Raw genomic sequence first — 21,537 nt, 5'->3', positions numbered from 1 at the left:
TACAATAAAAGGTGGTGGGTTTGATTCTTCAACCAGGTTGAGGGTTCCCTCCCCAGTTGGGATGAGTGCTAGAGGCAGCTGATTGATGTTTCTTTTCTCCCCCCCCCCCACCCCCCCATTCTGAGATCTATTAAAAATAGATCTTTTTAATTAAATAATAAAATTAGTTTCTCAGTTGTACTTGACCACATTTCAAGAGTTCATGGGCAGTGTGTGGCTAGCAGGGCAGTGTGTGGCTAGCAGGCCCCGTGTGGCCATTGCACATGTAGAATGTTTTCTTCATTAAAGCAAGTTGTTCTGGGCAAGGCAGGGGCCGAGGCAGGCAAGGGAAAACTGGGTGTCCTCCTCTGACTGGGCCTGCCTCGCCTCCCTCGCGTCCCTCATCCCTGATTCAGACTCTTCTCTGCTATGGGCGGTGTTGAGGAAGTGGAGACCATCACCTATCGAAGCACAGTAGCGCTTAGCAGTTAATCATGGAAGTCTCACTTGAGCTTTTTTCCTCCTACCATAACAGCCTTGATAACATATCTGGGGTACTTTTACACTGTGTGAGAGGAAATAAAGTGTAGGACACTGTGATTGGTTTCAGGTGACAAGAGCAGATGTGGATGTCCAGCCTTATGCATTTACCACCAAATCTCTGTTTGTTGGACACATGGATTATAAGTATCTGCGCTGGCAGGTAAGAGCTCTTATCTTTAAACAGAACAAATGTCCTGTTTTGTTAATGGAATGATTTTGACCCATACAGCACAGGGGGTCAAAGTGTCTTATTTAGTGCACTTTTTAGAGGTGGGGAGAATGAGGAGGTGGGAAGTAGACTCTTAGGGTTGCCAGGAGTGCCCTCATTTCTCTACGAGGAGGCTTCTGCATTATTTTCACAATGGTGCTGCTGAGAAAGTCTCCTTGTCACTGTTTATGACCCTGTTATTAGTAATGACATTTACTAATTTAAAAGCATAAAGCCGTGTATTTCCACAGTTGAATTTATCAATGATGAAGTAGTTTCTCACACGTGGGCATGTTAGCCAGTTATTCCAGTTCTGTTTTATGATGTCACTAATAGCAGAGAGGCATTCTCTCAAGGTCATTGCTAGTTCCTAAATGAGCTAGGCAGGTCCCTCCATTCCCCGTTTTCCCCTTACTGCTTTATTTTATCATGGTCAGCTGGGAGACCTACGTTTTATTAATTAGTGTTGTCAGTGACCTGTAGGATATGCTGGCCAGCAGGTTTGTGAGCAGTGTGCTTTGGAGTGACGAGTTTGACCGTTAGGTTGTAGATACCCCGGGGATTTTGGACCACCCCTTGGAGGATCGGAACACAATTGAAATGCAGGCCATCACGGCCCTGGCCCATCTGCGTGCCGCGGTGCTGTACGTGATGGACCTGTCTGAGCAGTGTGGGCACGGGCTGCAGGCGCAGCTGGAGCTGTTCCAGAACATCAGGCCTCTCTTTGTCAACAAGGTGAGTGGGTATTTGGATATTTTCTAGTTTGCATGATCAATAAGAGAACACAACAGAAAATACAATCTCCAAAGAGATGTTTATCCTGGAATTACCCAATTTAGGTTGGAGAGGTTTTTCACATTTAACTAGATCACTCTAATTTGTACTCTGTAGATGCACTTAAAACCTTAAGACAATAACCTAGTTCCCATTCTTCTTGGGTATTCTCAGGTAATGAAAAGTATTTCAGTAAAGCTCATGCATCCATAAAGTGCTACAAACTTGATCAATAAAAAACACTCTAGATTTGATTTATGTTCATCATAAACAGTTAAGAGGTAAGAACATCTTCTAAACCCAGCTATTTTTCAAAAGGTTTGGAAGCAGAGTCCAATGTGACCTTAAAAATTAGAATGTATCATCTCTAGCATCTTAGGTAGGCAGTTATATCTGGCTCACTGAAGTCTGAGATGTTATTTTGATGTCAGTTGTTCACATTCATACAGCTAAATTTAAATTTCATGGAGACTTCCTGAACCTTGTATTTTCTGCAGTGCCTCCGAAGGATTCTTTGAGGTCCATAGCAGGTTCACTAACTCGGTCTTCAGTAGCCTGATTCAATAACAGTAAATGCACACCTAACTCAGTTTTTGTTCTTTCCTGCCAATCAGGGTTGCCAGATTTAGAAAATATAAATATGTGATACCAATCAAAATTGAATTTTAAGTAAATAACAAATAACTTTTTCAGTATAAATATGTCCCAAATATTGCATGGGACATATGCATTCAAAAAAAAAAAAAAAAAAAATCAGCCCTGGCCGGTGGGATCAGTGGTTAAAGCATCGACCCATGCATCGAAAGGTCATGGACTCAATTTCTGGTCATGGGCACATATCTGGGTTGCAGGTTTGATCCCCAGCCCCTGTAGGGGTGTGTATTTGAGGCAACCCATTGATGTGTCTCTTACATCCATGTTTCTCTTTCCCAATCCCTCTCTCCCCGCCTCTAAAAATCAATGGAAAAAATATCCTCAGGTGAGGACTAACAAAAAAAATTTCAGCCGAAACCGGTTTAGCTCAGTGGTAGAGCGTCGGTCTGCGGACTCCAGTCAAGGGCATGTACATTGATTGCGGGCACATCCCCGGTAGGGGGTGTGCAAGAGGCAGCTGGTCAATGTTTCGCTCTCATTGACGTTTCTAGCTCTCTATCACTCTCTCCTCCTCTCTGTAAAAAATCAATAAAATATATATATTTTTTAAAAATTTCATTGTTTACCTGAAATTCAAATTTAACTGGGCATTCTGTATTTTCATTTAGTGACCCTATCAGTCAGTCTCCTACAAAGTTGCCATGTATTTCTGATAGCCCCAGTTTGTCAGACACATCTACTTAGCAGTGGACACTAGTATAGCTTCGGCAAGGATCCCCATCACTAATGTTCTAAGTCTCCTGGAGGAAGGGACACTCTCATTAGGTGAGTGTGACTGAAGGTGCAGGAGGAGCTGAGATGCTGAAACCTCCACTGCAGTTCCAGAAATAAGGAGAGCAGTTCTTCATGGGTGGGAACCCAGGGGTTTCACATCTTCCCTGTACTTATTAGCCTGAGAGGAAGTAGGTGAGTGTGATGACCAGTACCACATTGATGACCTACACGGATGATATTCTTGAAATAACCCTGGTTAGTTTAGACTAAAAAAGATAATTAGGCTTTTTCCCAGAAATACCTCTATTTCGACAGAGAAAATAGTGCTTTGAGATGCCAAATAGTGTTGTGAAAGTCACCAAACTGGAAAGCAGACCTGGGGGTACTGTTTTGTTTTCATGAGCTCCACATTTATGTTTACAGCACATTTATGGATAAAAATTCAACCAATAATAGTTAAGAAACATGTGCATCCAGTAAAAGTTTTTTTTTTTTAACCTGTTAGCTACATTTAAGTGTGAATAAAGGAAATGATCACTAAAAATAAAGTAGTTAAACATTTGTACAAAATATTTTGAGACATTCATTATGATTCTAATAATATTAAACTTGTATATTATATCAGTTTTAATTTAATTATTTAATCATTCTTGTGGAATAAAGGTTTATTAAAATGTTATAGAAATCCTATAGGTAAATATTTGTAAAGCTGCTGTTGCCATTGTACCAGTATTAAAAATGCATTCTACCTTGCATCATTTATAATTTTTATGACAGATTGTATATTGAACCCATTTGAGAATCCTATAAATGTTATGGCTTCAATAAACTGTTGCTGAGCATATGCTCCCAATGTTTATTTTGAGACTAAATGACAACCAGAGAATATAAACTACCAAAATGCATCTGGTTATGTTTTTAAATAAAGAACAAATAAATCCAAACAAGGTGAGTGTGATGACCAGTACCACATTGATGACCTGCAGTATGAAGGTGGTAATCACCTTGTTATTTGTCTTCCCACTCTAGCCTCTTATAGTTGTAGCAAACAAATGTGATGTAAAGAGAATAGCTGAGCTTCCAGAAGATGACCAGGTAAGTCACCCTTATGCTTTTAATATTTCTTACCAATTCTAAATCTCATTTTAGAGTGCCAGAGTTTAGGAAGAATTATAGCAATGCTGGTCTGGTTTTTGATTTTACAGTTGAGATAGTATCCTAGGTAGTTAAGTCAACATGACATTATAAAAACCTCTTAGTGACAATGAAACCTAAATTTCTGGGGCTCAAGGCTATTTTTAGTAAAAATATTTAACTGATGGCTGCTCTGTTAGAGGCTGTGGAAGCATCCATGTGTACGATCAGTCGGCACATTTAACCTCTGGAAGTTGTGCTTACATAGGAAGGGACTGTCCTACACCAGGGCCTTAAAGGAAATGTAGCTCAGGCCTCGGCAGCCGGTGCGCAGGAGCAACACTCGCCGAGTACGTTTCTAGGTAGCAGGGTTTCATAGTGTTACCGATGTGCCTGCTGCGTGGAGTCTGATGAAGTGAGTTTGGAAACGGAGTGAATAAAGGAAAACGAGCGTCTGACATTGTAGGTCCAGAATCTGTCGCATCTGCTGAAGTTTTCCAAAAGACAGGATGTGAGCCTCAGTTTGTAAACTGAACCCTGCAGCCCTCTTTAGTAGCATCTTTCAGGACAGGCGCTGTGAGAAGCTTTGCACTAGTACAGTGGTTCTCAGGTTGTGAGCGTGACCATTAGCCAATGTTACCTTCCTGTGATAATATGTTCTTTTTTTCTTTTTTTTTTAATATATTTTATTGATTTTGTACAGAGAGGAAGGGAGAGAGATAGAGAGTTAGAAACATCTATGAGAGAGAGTCATCGATCAGCTGCCTCTTGCACACCCCCTACTGAGGATGTGCCCGCAACCAAGGTACATGCCCTTGACCGGAATCGAACCCAGGACCTTTCAGTCCCCAAGCCGACGCTCTATCCATTGAGCCAAACCGGTTTTGGTGTGATAATATGTTCTGAATGCAGGGCCTCTGAAATCAGAAACGGGGCACCCAGCAGGCTTGGGCTTGAGCAGCCCCCTGGTGATGGGTGCACACTCGAGGTTTGGGAGCTACTTCCGTAGAACGATGACTGCAGCTGGCCACATGTCCTGGAGCATGCTCCATGGAGTGTGTCTCTAGGAAAAAGGGCATGCTGCTCTCTTCCCAGTGTCCTTTGTGTCATGTGGACATTTAATGCTTGGTGAGAATTAGTGTTTTTCAAACAGTTTTCTTGGGGAACTGTGGTGTGTTCTTTAAATTACTAATTATACTAGTACTAGTATAAACACGCCACCAGATAATTCACATATTTTTTTTTTAAATCAATCTTTATTGTTCATATTATTACAAAGATTCCTCATTTCTTCCCCCCTCCACCAGGTTCCCACCCCACCCTCCGCCCCCTCCCCACCCCCCATTGTCCTCATCCATAGGTGCACAGTTTATGTTCAGTCTCTTCCTCCCTCCCTCCCCCCAGCCCCCCCAGAATACTCAGTCCACTCCCCTCCCATATCGCTGACTCTACTACAATGAACCACTATTATTGTTCATCAGGTTTTTCAATCTCTCTTTCTCTCTCTTTTTTTTTTAATTAATAAACTTTTACACTCTAAGAATAAATTTTAAAATCTAATAATTTTAAACCTTTTTTTTTTTTTACTGCCCTGGGAGTTGAGAGCAAACTTGTTTACATGTAAACTTGCCCTTAGGCTATCAAAAGGTATAGTCATTCAAGTGTAAATGGACACATTGTTTAAACATAGCTGCTGGTTGGAATTGGATTACCTGTTCTGGGTGGGAAGGGCTTGTCATTCCCTTTCTCCATTAAAATTAAGGTGTTAGCTTTAAAACCTCTTTTTTGACAAGAGACCTTAAACTTTCAGAACTTTAAACCTTTCAGATAGCAAATCAGTTACTTGGCATTTTCTCAAATCAATAATATCTCCACATGCCCAAGGATATACCCTACACAAAAGACATTTCCAAATAGATCAACCAACCTCATCCAGGCCCCACACAAGGCACTCACGGATCAACACCCCAGCGCTATACTGACTCAACACACCCAGATCTAAGCCTTCATCACTTGATTCAGCAGATCCTCAAGTTCCCCCAAAAGTTTCCAGCCATGTCTGCGAGGCAGCCTTGGGGCGGGGGCAGGCAAGGAGCTGGCTGCTCCGGGCCTGGCCTCTGTTGCTCTGGTCCGTTCCACAACCAGCTACTCCGGGTCTGGCCACTGCTGCTCCCTACCTGGCTGCTCCGGGCTTGGCTGCTGCTGCTCAGGGCCTGGCCGCACCCAACCTGGCTGCTCTGGACCCGGTTGCTCCGGGCCCGGCCGCTTCCAGCTTGACAGCTGCTGCTCCAGGCCTGGCTGCTTCCGACCTGGCTGCTCTGGGCCCGGCTGCTCCGGGCCTGGCCGCTCCGAGCCTTGCAGCTCTCACGTATTTTTTAAAGGACCCATGTACCTATCAGGTTTTCTGACTAAAAGCTCTGAAGGGTGGAGAAGTAGAGAAAGTTGGGGACACCAGGAAGGTTGGGAGTAAACCTTACACCAGATGCTCAGGCACTGATGTTACACATGCTTGAGTTCAGCCTCACCACCTAGCAGCCCTGACGTGTGAGGCCACCTCTCAGTGACACCATTGGTTCTACACCAGTGATGTGGTTGGGAAGACTTAGTGAAATCGGGAAGTTGGTGACACGGGCACTATTGCAATGCTGTCTGGATAACACTATCTTGTGGCCTGGACTCATCGGTGCTCTGACTCATCAGCAACAGTGTAGGTTACTGTGTGATGGATGCTATGTCCACATGCTTAGGCAGATGCAGTGTCTTACTCAGGTCACACGCTAGTCAGTAGTGAGGTTGGCTCTCTGACCCTGGCATTCCCCAGGACACTGCTCTTTCAGTAGGGAATCAGATCTTATTCACACGAAGCTAAGGATCACTGGACTGGTTGACTGTCTCTGGATGAAATTGCGTTAGGGAGAAGGGCACACAAATGAGGTCCTTTCACTTAGAGTCTTAGTGGCTTATAAGGAGCTAGGTGCATAAACATTTTTGTGTTTTCTAAGACATTCTCTTTGGCTGTGGAGGTTAAATATTTTTACTAAAAATAGCTTTGAGCCCCAGCTGGGTGGCTCGGTTGGTTGGGGTGCCACCCTGTACACCAAAAAAGGTTGCAGGTTAGATTTCCAGTCAGCATATATCTAGGTGCTTATGGGAGACAACCAGTCAATGTTTACCTCTATCTTATCTCTCCCTTCCTCTCTCTCTAGAATATAAATATATCCTCTGGTGAGTATTAAAAAAAAAAAAAAAATTAAATATTCTAAAAAAAAAATCTTGATCTTTTTGATCTTGCCAAGTTTCTTTTTGGAAGGTAAAGTCTCAGAATATTCTAGAAAGCCTCTGGTTTGCTTGCTATAGTCTGGTTTGATCCTCCTAGTAATTTGTATTTTCTTAATTACAGAATAATGTAGGGAAAAATAATTAACTTTTCGGGGGATGTCCTTCAAAAGAGAACAAACCACAGGTGCTGTGCTAAGCAGCACCCAGTTGAAGAACAGTAAGATTTGTTCATGGGGACTTGGAAATAACACGTCTCTTGTTTTTCCTTTATATTCTCAGAAAATATTTATAGATTTGCAGGCTGAAGGATTTCCTGTGATAGAGACCAGCACCCTGACGGAGGAAGGGGTGATCAAAGTGAAAACAGAGGTCAGTGCTTCTTCGCAGGCAGGGGTCGAGCGCTTTACTGTCTTTCTCTTGTTTGAGTAAAGTCAGTCGTGGGGAAAGAGTCTTCTCTCCGGATGAGTGCTTGTGGTGGCTTAGGCAGAAGGCATCAATGCAGGCGCCATGGCTGAAGCCGTGGTCCCGTGAGTGTGTGTGTGTGTGTGTGTGTGTGTCCCCAACGAAAGGGGGGCTTTGGGACATGCTTTCACTCCCAGTTCCAGTATTTTTAACTTTGTCCACTGCCTGCTGTTTTTCTCAGCCTGCCGATATTTCAATGGGAGCTGGACTGAAAAGTACTTCCATGGAATCTGTTCAGAAGTAGAAGGAAAAAATAAAAGTGGGAACACCTTAAGGAAGCACTTCCTGTTAGATTTCACATGATTCTAGCATTCTTATTTTTGTTATTTTTACCTGAAATGAAAAGGGCAATTGTAATACTGTTGATTTTATTCGGGCTCAATTGCTCTAGTTAGAGTACAGAGGGGGGATGTGGATCAAGTTAGGGAGCTGTCTGATAGTGGAAGAAGGGCCCAGAAAGGGCTGTGGGGTTACTCGGCGCCAGCCGTGTGGTGGTGCTGCCTCCGGGTTCTGCCCCAGATTGGGCCTGGTTTGGAAAGGGAGAAAGAGGAGCCTCCATCCTGGAGAGTAGGGTCCACTCCAGGGAAGGTACTGGACCTTGATGTGGTCCTGGGGACTTAGCCACCAGATGTCACTACTGAGCAGAAGTGCTCAGCCAGTTCCAAACCTTGGAACATACATAGTCCCCGGTTGCTGGTTCCTCCCTGGAGGCTGCTGCAGGATGCTTTGTAACTTTTGTGCCTTGTTTTCACACTTTCTTAGGCTTGTGACAGGCTCTTGGCTCATCGAGTTGAAACCAAAATGAAAGGAAATAAAGTCAACGAGGTGCTGAACAGGTTGCATTTGGCTATACCAAACAAAAGAGATGATAAGGTAAGGTTGCTCTTCCAGAGACACCTTGAGATGGAATTATGGTGATAGTGACACTGGACATGCCATGTGCTTCATCCAGGGGCCACAGATGCAGTTGCACATATCTGCATAAATGGATATCATGAGCAGGCATGAGTTCTTACTCAGGCTAAATCCTGCCACATATCTTGAAAAAGACAAAAAATGAGTGTGAGGTGTCAAATTAAAACCTGCTTCTCATTCCACCAGACCTATTAATGTTAACTCTGTCTTGTATATCTTTCCAGAAATATTTTTGGTATAAAAGCATTTTTAATTTAATTAAATTAATTAATTAATTAACTTCTTTTTAATCAGTCTTTATTGTTCATATTATTATCATACAAAGGTTCCTCATTTCTTCCCCCCTCCACCAGGTTCCCACCCCACCCTCCGCCCCCTCCCCATCCCCCATTGTCCTCATCCATAGGTGCACAGTTTATGTTCAGTCTCTTCCTCCCTCCCTTTCCCTGATAGTAAATCCCCTTTCAGATAGTAAATCAGTTACTTAGCATTTTCTCATATCAATAATACCTCCACATGCCCAATGATACACTTCACACAAAAGACATTTCCAAATAGGTCAACCAACCTCATCCAGGCCCCACCCAAGGCACTCACAGATCAACACCCCAGCGCTATACTGACTCAACACATCCAGATCTAAGCCTTCATCACTTGATTCAGCAGACCCTCAAGTTCCCCCAAAAGTTCCCAACCATGTCTGAGAGGCAGCCGTGGGGCAGGGGCAGGCGAGGAGCGAGCTGTTCCGGGCCTGGCCTCTGTTGCTCTGGTTCATTCCACAACCAGCTGCTCCAGGTTTGGTCACTGCCGCTCCCGACCTAGTTGCTCTGGACTTGGCTGCTGCTGCTCCGGGCCTGGCCGCACCCTCCGGGCCTGGCTGCTCCCAGCCTGGCAGATGCTGCTCCAGGCCTGGCCGCACTCGACCAGCATTTTTAATTTTAAACGCAAATTTTGTGTTCTTTTAAGTTTTTCATTGATTGCTAGTAGACAGTACTCAGGTGCACATCTTTATATACAGTATTGTTGTTGTTTTTTTGTTTTGTTTTTTAAATATATTTTTATTGATTTTTTTATAGAGAGGAAGAGAGAGGGATAGAGAACTAGAAACATCAATGAGAGAGAATCATCAACCAGCTGCCTCTTGCACACCCCCTACTGGGGATGTGCCCGCAACCAAGATACATGCCCTTGACCGGAATTGAACCCGGGATCCTTCAGTCTGCAAGCCGACGCTCTATCCACTGAGCCAAACCGATTTCGGCACAGTATTGTTATTTTTTAATTTGCAATTCTATCTGTAGAGATTTTAAGGTATGGCATTGAAAATATCATTCTCCAAAATGCCTTATCCTATCTAATAAAGAGGGAATATGCTAATTGATCCTTATGTAGTCACAAAGATGGTGATGCCCACAGCCAGTAATCAGGGAATATGCTAATTGACTGTCCCACCCTCAAACATGGTGGCACCAACAGCCACAAGATGGCACCCAGTTGCCTCAGTTCCACCAGGGCCAGCCCGAGGCATGGGCAAGCCTTGGATGGTGGCTGTCTAGCCACCCAGGGCAGGCTCCAGGCTTGCGCTGCTGGCAGCAGCATAGGTGTGATGGGGCGTCTCCTTCCCCTGATCACCGGGTTGCCTCCCTTCCCTGAGGGCTCCAGTGCATGAATTTTCATGCACCAGACCTCTAGTATGTATATATAGTGCTGCTGGTTCCTTGTACCTTTTGTGTTGACATCTGTTAGTCTAGTAGATTGTAGCTGGTTAAAGATATGGCTGCTAACTGGCTGGACAGTGATGTGACTGTGTCATGTATATAAGTATCAAATTATGATGGTGTAAGCCTGAAATACACATAATCTTATATATTGACTTTATTACAATTTTTTAAGAGATGATTCCATTGTGATGTATTTCTTTAATGATTAGTGCAAGTGAGCATTTTTGATGGGCTTCTTGCCCTTTTAAGTTCTTCAGGTCATTTATATTTTACTCATTGATTTGTAATTTTTATATTAAGGTAATTAGACACACACACACACACACACACATATATATATATATATATATATATATATATTTTTTTTTTATTACAGTTAACATTCAGTATTATGTTGTATTAGTTTTGAGTGTACAGCTTAGTGGTAGACAGTTATATACTTCAAAAGGGTTTTGTACTATAAAATGTTTTTGTTTTTGTTTTTCTTTTTGTCATTGGAGGATTTTTTTTTAAATATATTTTTATTGATCTCAGAGATAGGAAAGGAGAGGAAGAGAAAGAAACATCAATGATAAAAAGAATTGATCGACTGCCTCCTGCATGCCCCCTACTGGGGATTGAGCCCACAACCCCAGGCATGTGCCCTGACCAGGAATCAAACCCTGACCTGGTTCATGGTTTGATGCTCAATGACTGAGCCACACATGTAGGCTGTAGGATTTCCTTTTTAATCTCAGAGAAAGTACACATATTTACGCTATTAGCATATAGTAATATTTTCTCTGTGGTTGCTTGGTTTGATGTCATGCATATCAATGCCCACCCATTCCAAAAATAGTTCTTATTCTATTCTTTGATTGTTTCATTTGTTTTTAATTTTACCTGTTTTGAATAAAAATCTTCACTTAGTTTTGAATTTATTTTGTTAGGAAGCAGGTGGAGGTTGTTATCCAGCTCTGCTTTTCAGTAGCTAGTCATTTATCTCATGTTTATATCTAAATTCCTTTTGTTTGTTATGTCCCTTATTTCTCATGTTGCTTCCTTTGTTCAAAATTGTTCTTGGTGACCTTAATGTTTATTTTTTCTAAATAAACTTTAGAATCAGCTCTTAGTCCTCCTGGCTAACATGTCCAAACTGGCTTTGCACCCTCCCCTCTTCCCGTGAATCATCTGTTGGTTTTTACTTGGCCTGGGTGTGGTTCTATATATTTATTGCAGATGGAGAATTTACTGTTAGTTTTTCATTTGTGTGTTTCTTTCCCGTTCAGCAAGGTGTTTTACATAAATATTTCTCATAATATCTTCTTAGGAGAGACCCCCTTTCATCCCAGAAGGAGTGGTGGCACGCAGGAAGAGAATGGAGATTGGGGAGGCTCAAAGGAAGAGGGTAGGTCACTGTCAGCCTTACTGGGTTATTTGTGAGGATGGGCAGAAAGACTTTGCAATGAGGGATGGAGACTTAGAGCATGAACAGGCCAATAGCACCATTACACTCTGAGAACATGGCTGTGAAACACTACACAGGTTCCCACCCTCGTGTATGTGGCACAACATCTGTCCTACTGCATGTAGGAGCTGAGTGCCAGGTGTGAAAAGGATTAGATTTGGTTGGAGAGGATGTTAATTCACAGGAACAAGGAAGAGGGGCTCGGCTGTTCTGGACCTGAAGGGTCAAATAGAACTGATCATAATTGTGTGTTTTTTAAAATTGCAGGAACGAGATATTGAACTGGAACTGGGAGATGATTATATTTTGGATCTTCAAAGTAAGGAACTGCATCTACTAGTTATTTTAAAATGCCAGTTTCGTGAAAAATGTGAAAGGGCTTTAATGAGCACAAATCTTCCAACATTTTAATTTCTTAAACATGAAAGGTTGTGTGCTGGCAAGACTCTGAGATTTCTTCCTTTCTGGCAGTTTTCTGTCATTTAACAATGAGAGATTAGTTTTGTAACTTTCATAGGTAAATGTGGAGGCAGGTTGATATTGTCATTTATCTGTTATTCATGCCTTCTTTCTTTGAGTATACCATACTTGTTTTATTTTTGTTTTCCTTTATGGTCACTTCATCCTAAGGTACTGATAGACCTTGGGAAATGTTTTGGGGTGAATCTTTAATAAGCAGCTGGCTTTGCTTACATAGTGTCGAATACAAACACTGTTGTCTTTAGAGAGGGGAATGACTTGCATAAGTTATAACTTATTTTGGGCACAAGGTAGTTGAAGATATTAAAAATTACTGTAAATATAATTTTTTTTTAACTCTAGAGTACTGGGACATAATGAATTCATCTGAAAAGTATGATAAGATCCCTGAGATCTGGGAAGGCCATAATGTAGCTGATTACATTGATCCTGACATCATGAAGGTTTGTATCATTTGTTAAATCACATTTTTATTCTTTTTTAATTCAACCACAAAAAAATACAAACACAACTTCGGGCTCACCTGCATCTGTTGCCATCATTCCTTCAACACTCACGAGCCTCCCTGTCTCCAGTCACCCACAGCTTGCTCCTACCAGTATCCTGGAGACTCCAGCGCTCTGCCCATTTACAGGGCCATTCATCCTCTTCCCACTGAGGCCTTTCCCTTCTCAGCTCCCGCTCTGCTTCCCTGGGCCCATCATAGCAGGTAGCCTGCCTTTGTGAAGAAGGTAGAGCCGCTGTGGATGTGAGTGCCCAGGTGCTTCTCGTTGGCAGGTACTTTTGGGTGTAGCACCCCTGGTTCTCAGGCCTGGTTCCTTGTTTCCAGAGTTTTGCTCCATCCCCAGTATATGCCTCCTGTTCCTTCCCCTCCCTGTTTGCTTTTTATTAGCACATGAGTGCCTGTGAATTTCTGTCACCTTTAAAAAGCCAAAGTCCTGTGTCCTCCTCTAGTTGCTAAGCTAACTTTTGTCAGTCAGGCTTTTTGAAAAATAAAGCTTTATAAATATTTGCTGTTTACATTTCCCCACTTTCTTCTCCTCAGTTCCTAAATGGTGCCCTTAATTTATACTTTCAGTCTTCAGATATCAAAGGGATGAACCCTAACATAAGCCCCCTTCATACTTTCTGTTTTTTCCACTTCTGAATAGTACTGTTCTCTGTTTGATGTTCATCCTTGCTGCCTTGGCTTTAACTAGTCTGTTTTCCCAACTCTTCCCCTTCATATTCTGTTATCCCTACTTACACACACAAGAAGTCATGTCTCTCTCCTCTAAACTTCCATTGTGCCTCTTACTTTCATTTCTCATTGCACAGCACCCATTGTCCTCAGTGTGGATTCTGGGTGGCCTGTGATTAGTCTAGCCATGCTGTTCTAGTCTCTGCTCACACACTGCCACATAAATAGCGATGTAGGCACATCTGACTGCTGGATTCCTGTGAGTTTACTTATTTGGCTATCATATACGTACATGCATTTAAAAATCTTAACAGTATAGCCTATGAGGTTGTGTTTGGGGATGACATTAGATGGATAAATGGACACTATAGTACAAGATCAGTACAGACTAATGATTTAAGTTCTTCAGGAATGGAGGTTTTTCTATGTGTCTGCTGAGAGAGAGGGGATTGAGGGAGGTGCTGTCTGTCCGAACATTTTTTTTTTTTAAATATATTTTATTGATTTTTTACAGAGAGGAATTGAGAGAGTTAGAGAGCTAGAAATGTCGATGAGAGAGAAACATCGACCAGCTGCCTCTTGCAAACCCCTCACCGGGGATGTGCCCGCAACCAACGTACATGCCCTTGACTGGAATCGAACCTGGGACCTTTCAGCCCGCAGACCGACGCTCTACCACTGAGCCAAACCGGTTTCGGCTGTCCGAACATTTTTAACCTTGCTATATACACTCATTGTTTTTTGTTTTTTGTTTTTTGTTTTTAAGATAGATATTTGAAGAGTTTACAAATTGAACTTCTGTATAAATTATTTTTAAAATAATGCATAATAAAAGAGAAAATCATGCTGAAAATTTGAATAAATCTTACAGCATAAATTGAGCAAGTTATTGACAATTTTAAGGGAACATTATATTTGTTTTGTTGTTATTAAAGATACAATGTTTTCAGGGATGTTTCAGTGAAACCCATTTAAAAGGATAGTCACCTAAATTAAAACTTCTTGCTGTCATAAGTACCATTGTTATAATTATTTCTCAATATATACCAAGAATTTAGAGGACTTGTTACTCTTACATGTTTATGCACTCCATGGGAAAAAAGGCAAAAGCAGGCTTGAAAAAAGGAAGGCAAAATGCATGACAATTTCCACTCATCAAACATTTCAAGCACAGGAACAGAGGAACTTGGACACTCATTGTTTTTAAAGGAGAAAAATATCTGGCACCAAGCAATTAATATGTTGCCAGCTCAGCATTTGTGCAGTCTTCATTTTCTTTCTGTAATCTTTGCTAATAGGTCAGCTCTGACGTGTATGAGGCTCACATGAGACAACCCTGGCATCCATTGCACACTGAAAGGCTTAAGGGAAACCTAATTCCCATAGAAAAGTTTCTATATTTAATTGAGTTTCTCAATGTTGATTTTGTTTATGACCCTTAAAGAAATTGGAAGAATTAGAAAAAGAAGAAGAGCTAAGAACAGCTGCTGGAGAGTATGACAGTGATTCAGAAAGTGAAGATGAAGAAATGGTGGAAATCCGACAGCTGGCAAAAGAAATCAGAGAAAAAAGGAAGTTGAAAATTCTGCAATCCAAAGAGAAGGACACACAGGGACCCAGAATGCCACGAACTGCTAAGAAGGCAAGTTTTGTGTCTCAAGGAGGTGTAACCCATTTCTTTCCATAATGGATTCTCTTATAGTCATTGCTAGATAAAACATTCTCACCTGTGTATAGTAATAACATGCTTTTTTGTTGTTGGTATGTATTGACTTTCAAGGTTAGTTGAGTCTTGATCTTTTATTTCTGATTATTACGCCTTTCTTGGTGATTTTCAAAGTTTATAAGATCATAATTTAGGACTCTAGCAATTTACAGAAACCTAACAAATCTGAAGGCGATTTATTGGCTCCTGTTAGTTCAAGCTCGAGTGGGTTAATGAGGTTGGGGTTCTTTCCAGCTCTCAGCTCCACCTCTGTAGGCATCTTTCTCTACTCAGTTCTTGTCAGGGTGGCAGGTGAGGTTAGATCTTGTGGGTCGTCTCCAAACCACAGGGCATGAGAGAGAAGGTGGGGGCAGCTCACCAAAGAAAGAGAAGATGTGTAGGGCAGTTAAAGTTTAGTGGGACAAGAAGGAAAAAGACAACAGTGCACTAACCATATGCATATTCCTGTGCTTGGCACTGTTTTCATGTTATAGCAAGTGAGTGGTTCTTGGCAGATGCAGACATCACTGTATCCACCACTGGTGCTGCAGGGACACTGGCTGGAGGTGTGTGTCACATGACCTGCCTTCATGATCTCATATGTGCCAGGGTTCTTTTCCCAGCCTTACAAAGGGTTCAGCATTCTGTAGAAAGGGGCTGCGAGATGATTAAAAAGGAGTCCAAAGACCAAAGATATTTTTGAAAGGCATTGGGGTCAGAGGAGCTTCAGCTAAAAGGAACTGAAAATTTTACCTTGTCTAAGGACCCCATGGTATTTCTTAAACACAATTTGTCCCAAGGCAAGGTGGAAATATACACTTCAAAGGGTAAGATATCAAAGGGTACAGAATCATTGTCAGTTTGGGGGATAGCCTACAGCTATTCAGGTGTTTGGCCAACAGGAGGCAGTAAAATGCCCTGAGCTGTCTATTCAGGTTTGGGGGAAGTGCCGTATAGCCGTTTCCAGCAGGTAAACTACATATGTGGGTCACCCTTGTTGAGCCCCCCAAGTCCCATCAATCTTTTGACATAACTCATAATTATTACATGCTGGAATTGGTTGTTGGCACATATGTACACAGGAATCCCCTGCAAAATTGTGCAGAATCTAGGGACAAAGTGTACACTGTTCCACACATGGCAAGTGCCCAGGAAATGTTAGTTTTATTTTCTCATGGGATTTAATGAGTTGTCCACAAACATCAGCATGAGCCTAAGTAAAAGATATAATTTATAAGAGGTGTATCACAGATCAGTATAAAGACACATTTTCTCCTCAATTCTTTTTTAACATTTCAACAAACTGATTTTGCTTAAAAGAAATATACTCTCCCCTCTTTTCAGGTTCAGCGGAAAGTCCTGGAGGATGAGATGCGCAGTCTTGGTGTTGACATGGATGATAATGACAACGTAAGTGTGCATAGATGGTCTCAGATACTTCATAGTTAGTTACAGCTTTGTGCTATAAAACCAGGGACCCAGAAACCTGTGGGATCACAGAGTTCACTAGATCTCCTTACTGTGGACATGTTTGATCCTTGTCCTGAACACTGTTTCAGATCTCTGCTGTTCTTGCTTTGGAGGGGGTCATGTCTACATAGGGAGCTAGGCTAACCTTTCACAGAGAGGCCCTGGAGTCTCAAAGGATGAGAACAATGAACTTCTTTGTGTCTTCTGTTAAATTTGTATCTCTTACTTGTTTTGACAGTATAATTCCTTACGACTTTCAAAAAAGAAAGAAAGAAAAGAAATTAGAACCTGCAGATTTTCTGTTGAGGAGTTTCACTTTTCTGACATATTGGTTGGAAGTGGTTGGTTGAGGACAGACACAGCATTATTCACACTATTGTCTATTCCCTTTTGGTTGGGCATTTGGCTCATCCTGTTGGTACAGGATGGTGTTGCCAGAGTCAGTTCTTGCTGTTCCCATTTGAGAAGAATTGAAGACTTGCCCATGCCATCCTCCGCAGTTAGAGCTCTTCCTTGTGGGTGGTAGAAGGTTTTCTGGATGTCATTCTGGTGTCAGGTGTGCGCAGCTACCCTAGAGGCTTTTTATTTACCTTTTTTCTTTTTATTGATGTTTTAGTATATTTGTGTATTCGTTTATAAAATTTGGAAAGTTCCTAAAACTAGAAAGAAAACAATTGTAGTTACAGTACACAAAAATGAACTAGGCTACCATGTGGTGCATGCCTTTTTATCCAGTGTTTATGCAGAGAACTTTAATCTTTCTGTTTCTTTCTTTGAAATCCGTTTATACCCACTTGCTACATTCTGCATCTACTTTTCATTGTGCAGCAGGCACTTTTAGGGCAGTGGTTCTCAGCCTTTCTAATGTCTCGACCCTTTAATACAGTTCCTAATGTTGTGGTGACCCCCAACCATAAAATTGTTTTCGTTGGCTACTTCATAACTGTAATTTTGCTACTGTTATGAATCATAATGTAAATATTTTTTCCGATGGTCTTAGGCTCTACAGCAGTGGTTGAGAACCGCTAACAGGGTTGCCTAAGACCATTGGAAAACGCAGATATTTACATTATGATTTATAACAGTAGCAAAATTACAGTTATGAAGTAGCCAACGAGAACAATTTTATGGTTGGGGGTCACCACAACATGAGGAACTGTATTAAAGGGTTGAGGTATTAGAAAGGTTGAGAACCACTGTTTTAGGGTAATAAGTAGTATCTCTTTTTTTAAGCCTTTTTCATTGCTTGCAATTTAAAAATTCATTTGCTATTGCCTCAAAGAATGAAAGCTGATGTGTAAAAAATGCATAATAAAAATAAAAACAATGCCGGGACCAGTTTGGCTCAATGGATAGAGCGTGGGCTTGGGGACTGAAGGGTCCCGGGTTCGATACCGGTCAAGGGCATGTACCTTGGTTGTGGGCACATCCCCAGTGGGGGGTGTGCAAGAGGCAGCTGATCGATGACGCTCTCTCATCAATGTTTCTAACTATCTCTCTCCCTTCCTCTCTGTACAAAATCAATAAAATATATATTAAAAAAATAAATAAATAAAAACAAGATTTGTGTCATTGAAAAATATAAATTGGAAATGTTAGAACAAAATATTGTTGTTTATCCTACATATTTTTTTTTTTTTTAACTGCAACTTTAATTTTGTTGACCAAAGTCTTTACCTGGTGCTTTGATTAGCTTCAGTTATCAAATAACCATGAGGTGCTATTGAGTCTCTCAGTGGGAGGGGAACTTAGGCTTCAAATCATCCAAAGCGTGTTCTGAAATCTTAAAGACTAGAGGGCATTTCAGGTACTTGTTAGAATTCCAGTGTTCCTGCTTAGTGAGCTATTCCAGGTTATATGCATCTTTGTATAAAAAAACTTTCCCATATTCTGGATTATTTTCTCCCAACACATTCCCAGAGGTGGAGTAATGAAATCATAGAGTGTTTGTTGAAGTTCCTTTCCAAAAGGGTTTGGCTGATTTCAGTTTTCATCAGCTAATGAGTGAGAACAACCTGCTCATGTGGAGTTATAGTTTAATGTGTATATGTAGCTCCTGACTTTTGGAGGCTTATTAAGCGTTGGACTTACTGTTTGCCTGCCTTTGGAGGGAACTGAGTTATCCTTAGATCCAGATAAGTGGGGAGTGTGAGCACCACACCCAGGCAAGCGGGAGCAGGGCTGACAACGGGGGGGGGGGGGGGGGGGGGGGGGGGGGGGGGGGGGGGGGGGGGGGGGGGGGGGGGGGGGGGGGGGGGGGGGGGGGGGGGGGGGGGGGGGGGGGGGGGGGGGGGCGGGGGGGGGGGGGAGAATAACCTGTGGGCGGCCATCTGCATAGCTTTGCTGAACCCTAAGGCTCAGCTTTCTGATGTTCGTCACAGTGTTGACAGGTTTAATCCAAAAAGGAGGAATAAAGAAGATGATGCTGAGCTAGGTTAAAGGAAAACATGGATGAATGGGCAACTCAGTTTTTTTTGTTTTTTGTTTTAATGTTTTAAATATTGATTTTTTACAGAGAGGAAGAGAGAGGGATAAAAACATCGATGAGAGAGAACCATCGATCAGCTGCCCCTTGCACACCCCCTACTAGGGATATGCCCTTAACCAAAATCGAACCTGGGACCTTTCAGTCCGCAGACCGATGCTCTATCCACTGAGCCAAACCGGTTTTGGCTATTTTTTTTTTTTTTAATGGAGTAAAATTAGCTTTATAACCATGAAAAAGAATATTTGACAAATAATTAATGTGAAGTTAACTTTGTGTATTTTAGAGATCTCTTTTTAAAAAAATATATTTTATTGATTTGTACAGAAAGGAAGAGAGATAGTTAGAAACATCGATGACTCATTGATCAGCTGCCTCTTGCACACTCCCTACTGGGGATATGCCTGCAACCAAAGGTACATGCCCCTGACTGGAATTGAACCCGGGACCCTTCAGTCCCCAAGCCGACGCTCTATCCATTGAGCCATACCGGTCTCGGCTAAAGATCTCTTTTTTAGTTTATTTGATAAAAGCTCCTGAGTGGCCTCTCTCTCCCCTTGGAGTGATTTCATGTTTGTCACTAAGCCTGAGAGCCAGGCTAGGATCCTGAAGTGTGCTCTTTGTGCTTTTCAGGCCCATTATGCAGTCCAAGCCAGAAGGTCTCGGAGTGTCACTAGGAAAAGGAAGCGGGAAGACTCTGTCCCGCCCACATCTCTTGCCCGGAGTCGCAGTTGCTCTCGAACTCCACGTGATGTGTCTGGTCTTCGGGACGTCAAGGTTAGTCTCTGTCACGTGCAATTAATAACACCAGGGTCTCTGCTTTTGGCTACCAGAACGTTCAAGGCAAAACCTCCCCATCCCTCAGCTGTCCTTTGGTAAGGGTTAGCTGTTCGCTTTTGCCCACAGAACACCATTCTCATAGTGAACAGAAGCATGATGTCATTTGGTACCAAGTGGTCTGAGTTCAGGCCCCAGCTGTTTAAGGGTGTTCTAGGACATGGCCCCTGCTGAGCCCCTGGAGGCCTGGGGCCTCACCACAATGAATCATACTGGGATCCAACCGAGTTTTTTTTTTTTTTTTTTTTTTTTTTTTTTTTTTTATTTTTTTCATAGAGGAAGGGAGAGAGATAGTTAGAAACATCGATGAGACAGAAACATCAATTAACTGCCTCCTGCACATCTCCTACTGGGGATGTGCCCACAACCAAGGTACATGCCCTTGACTGGAATCAAACCTGGGACCTTTCAGTCCACAGGCTGCTGCTCTATCCACTGAGCCAAACCGGTTTTGTTCAGTCTTTCGGGAAAGACACTTTGGATGTACATTGTCTCTTGTTGAAACTTAATTTTATTAAATAATCCCCAAATTCTTAGTTTCTGTATTTTGAAAACTCGGGTAAAGGAGAAAGTCTGTATAAATTGGCAAGCATTCGACTTCATGGAAACACACCTTGCCATCTCCATCTAGAAATCTGATTTTAATATTAGTCTTTCCACTTGTTAAGTGTGAGTAGTATAATTTCATGGGTCCTAATCTGAGTTTCCTTGTTTGTCCAAGAGGGAGTTATAATAGATACACTCTAATCTTCCACACTGAATATATTTGCTCCTTGTAGGTACAAAACTTGTCTGGCTATAATTTTTCTCCTGCATTCACATGCAGGTGTTGGCTGAGTTCCTGCAGGTACTGAAGTGGGTTCAAAATAGCAGTGAGTGGGGCTTACCTGGGTTTTCCAGTACTGAGCACACCTACATTGTAAAGACAGGCTATAAACCAATCGTGAAAATGCGTATGGATATTTGGTCTTCAGTAAGCACCTTACGTGCTTTATGTTTTCTCCTCTTTAGATGGTGAAGAAAGCCAAGACTATGATGAAGAATGCTCAGAAGAAGATGAATCGCTTGGGGAAGAAAGGGGAGGCAGACAGGCATGTGTTTGATATGAAGCCCAAGCACTTACTCTCTGGGAAAAGAAAATCTGGTAAAAAGGACAGGAGATAGTGTCCTTCTCAGCTGAAGCAGTTTGGCGGGACTGTTGTTTGTTTCTCGTTTGATATGGTATGTTTTCACAAAATTGGAGTCAAAATCTGTAAATTGGAAATAACAATGAAATAACTAAAGCACCTTTCCTTCCCCCCCCCCTCAAAATATGGTTAATCCTTAACAATACAGGTGTGAGAAATTTTTATCACTGCCTAATATTGCAAATACTTTGAGTAGACTGATTTCTGCTTTAAAAAAAAAAAGATTGGCCGAAACCGGTTTGGCTCAATGGATAGAGCGTCGGCTTGGGGACTGAAAGGTCCCGGGTTCGATTCCGGTCAAGGACACGTACCTTGGTTGTAGGCACATCCCCAGTAGCGGGTGTGCAAGAGGCAGCTGATCGA

General features: G+C 42.1%; 1 protein-coding gene across 1 annotated transcript in view; it reads left to right on the top strand.

The window, feature by feature from the left end:
- Positions 1 to 21,281, top strand: part of GTPBP4 (GTP binding protein 4) — a 30,134-nt gene extending 8,853 nt beyond the window's left edge. Inside the window, exons 6-17 of the mRNA XM_036408330.2 lie at positions 590 to 682; positions 1,274 to 1,465; positions 3,902 to 3,967; positions 7,565 to 7,654; positions 8,510 to 8,620; positions 11,693 to 11,770; positions 12,098 to 12,149; positions 12,653 to 12,753; positions 14,935 to 15,132; positions 16,540 to 16,605; positions 19,784 to 19,927; positions 20,999 to 21,281. Coding sequence (XP_036264223.1) covers positions 590 to 682; positions 1,274 to 1,465; positions 3,902 to 3,967; positions 7,565 to 7,654; positions 8,510 to 8,620; positions 11,693 to 11,770; positions 12,098 to 12,149; positions 12,653 to 12,753; positions 14,935 to 15,132; positions 16,540 to 16,605; positions 19,784 to 19,927; positions 20,999 to 21,151 — 1,344 coding nt within the window. The 3' untranslated portion in view covers positions 21,152 to 21,281. The remainder of the gene's footprint in view (positions 1 to 589; positions 683 to 1,273; positions 1,466 to 3,901; positions 3,968 to 7,564; positions 7,655 to 8,509; positions 8,621 to 11,692; positions 11,771 to 12,097; positions 12,150 to 12,652; positions 12,754 to 14,934; positions 15,133 to 16,539; positions 16,606 to 19,783; positions 19,928 to 20,998) is intronic.
- The last annotated feature ends 256 nt before the right edge of the window (positions 21,282 to 21,537 follow it).

Source organism: Pipistrellus kuhlii, unplaced genomic scaffold, assembly GCF_014108245.1.
Source record: "Pipistrellus kuhlii isolate mPipKuh1 unplaced genomic scaffold, mPipKuh1.p scaffold_m20_p_1, whole genome shotgun sequence".
NCBI classification, from domain to species: Eukaryota; Metazoa; Chordata; class Mammalia; order Chiroptera; family Vespertilionidae; genus Pipistrellus; species Pipistrellus kuhlii.
The sequence above is the reverse complement of the archived record's forward strand: the minus strand, read 5'-3'. Positions and strand labels throughout refer to the sequence as shown.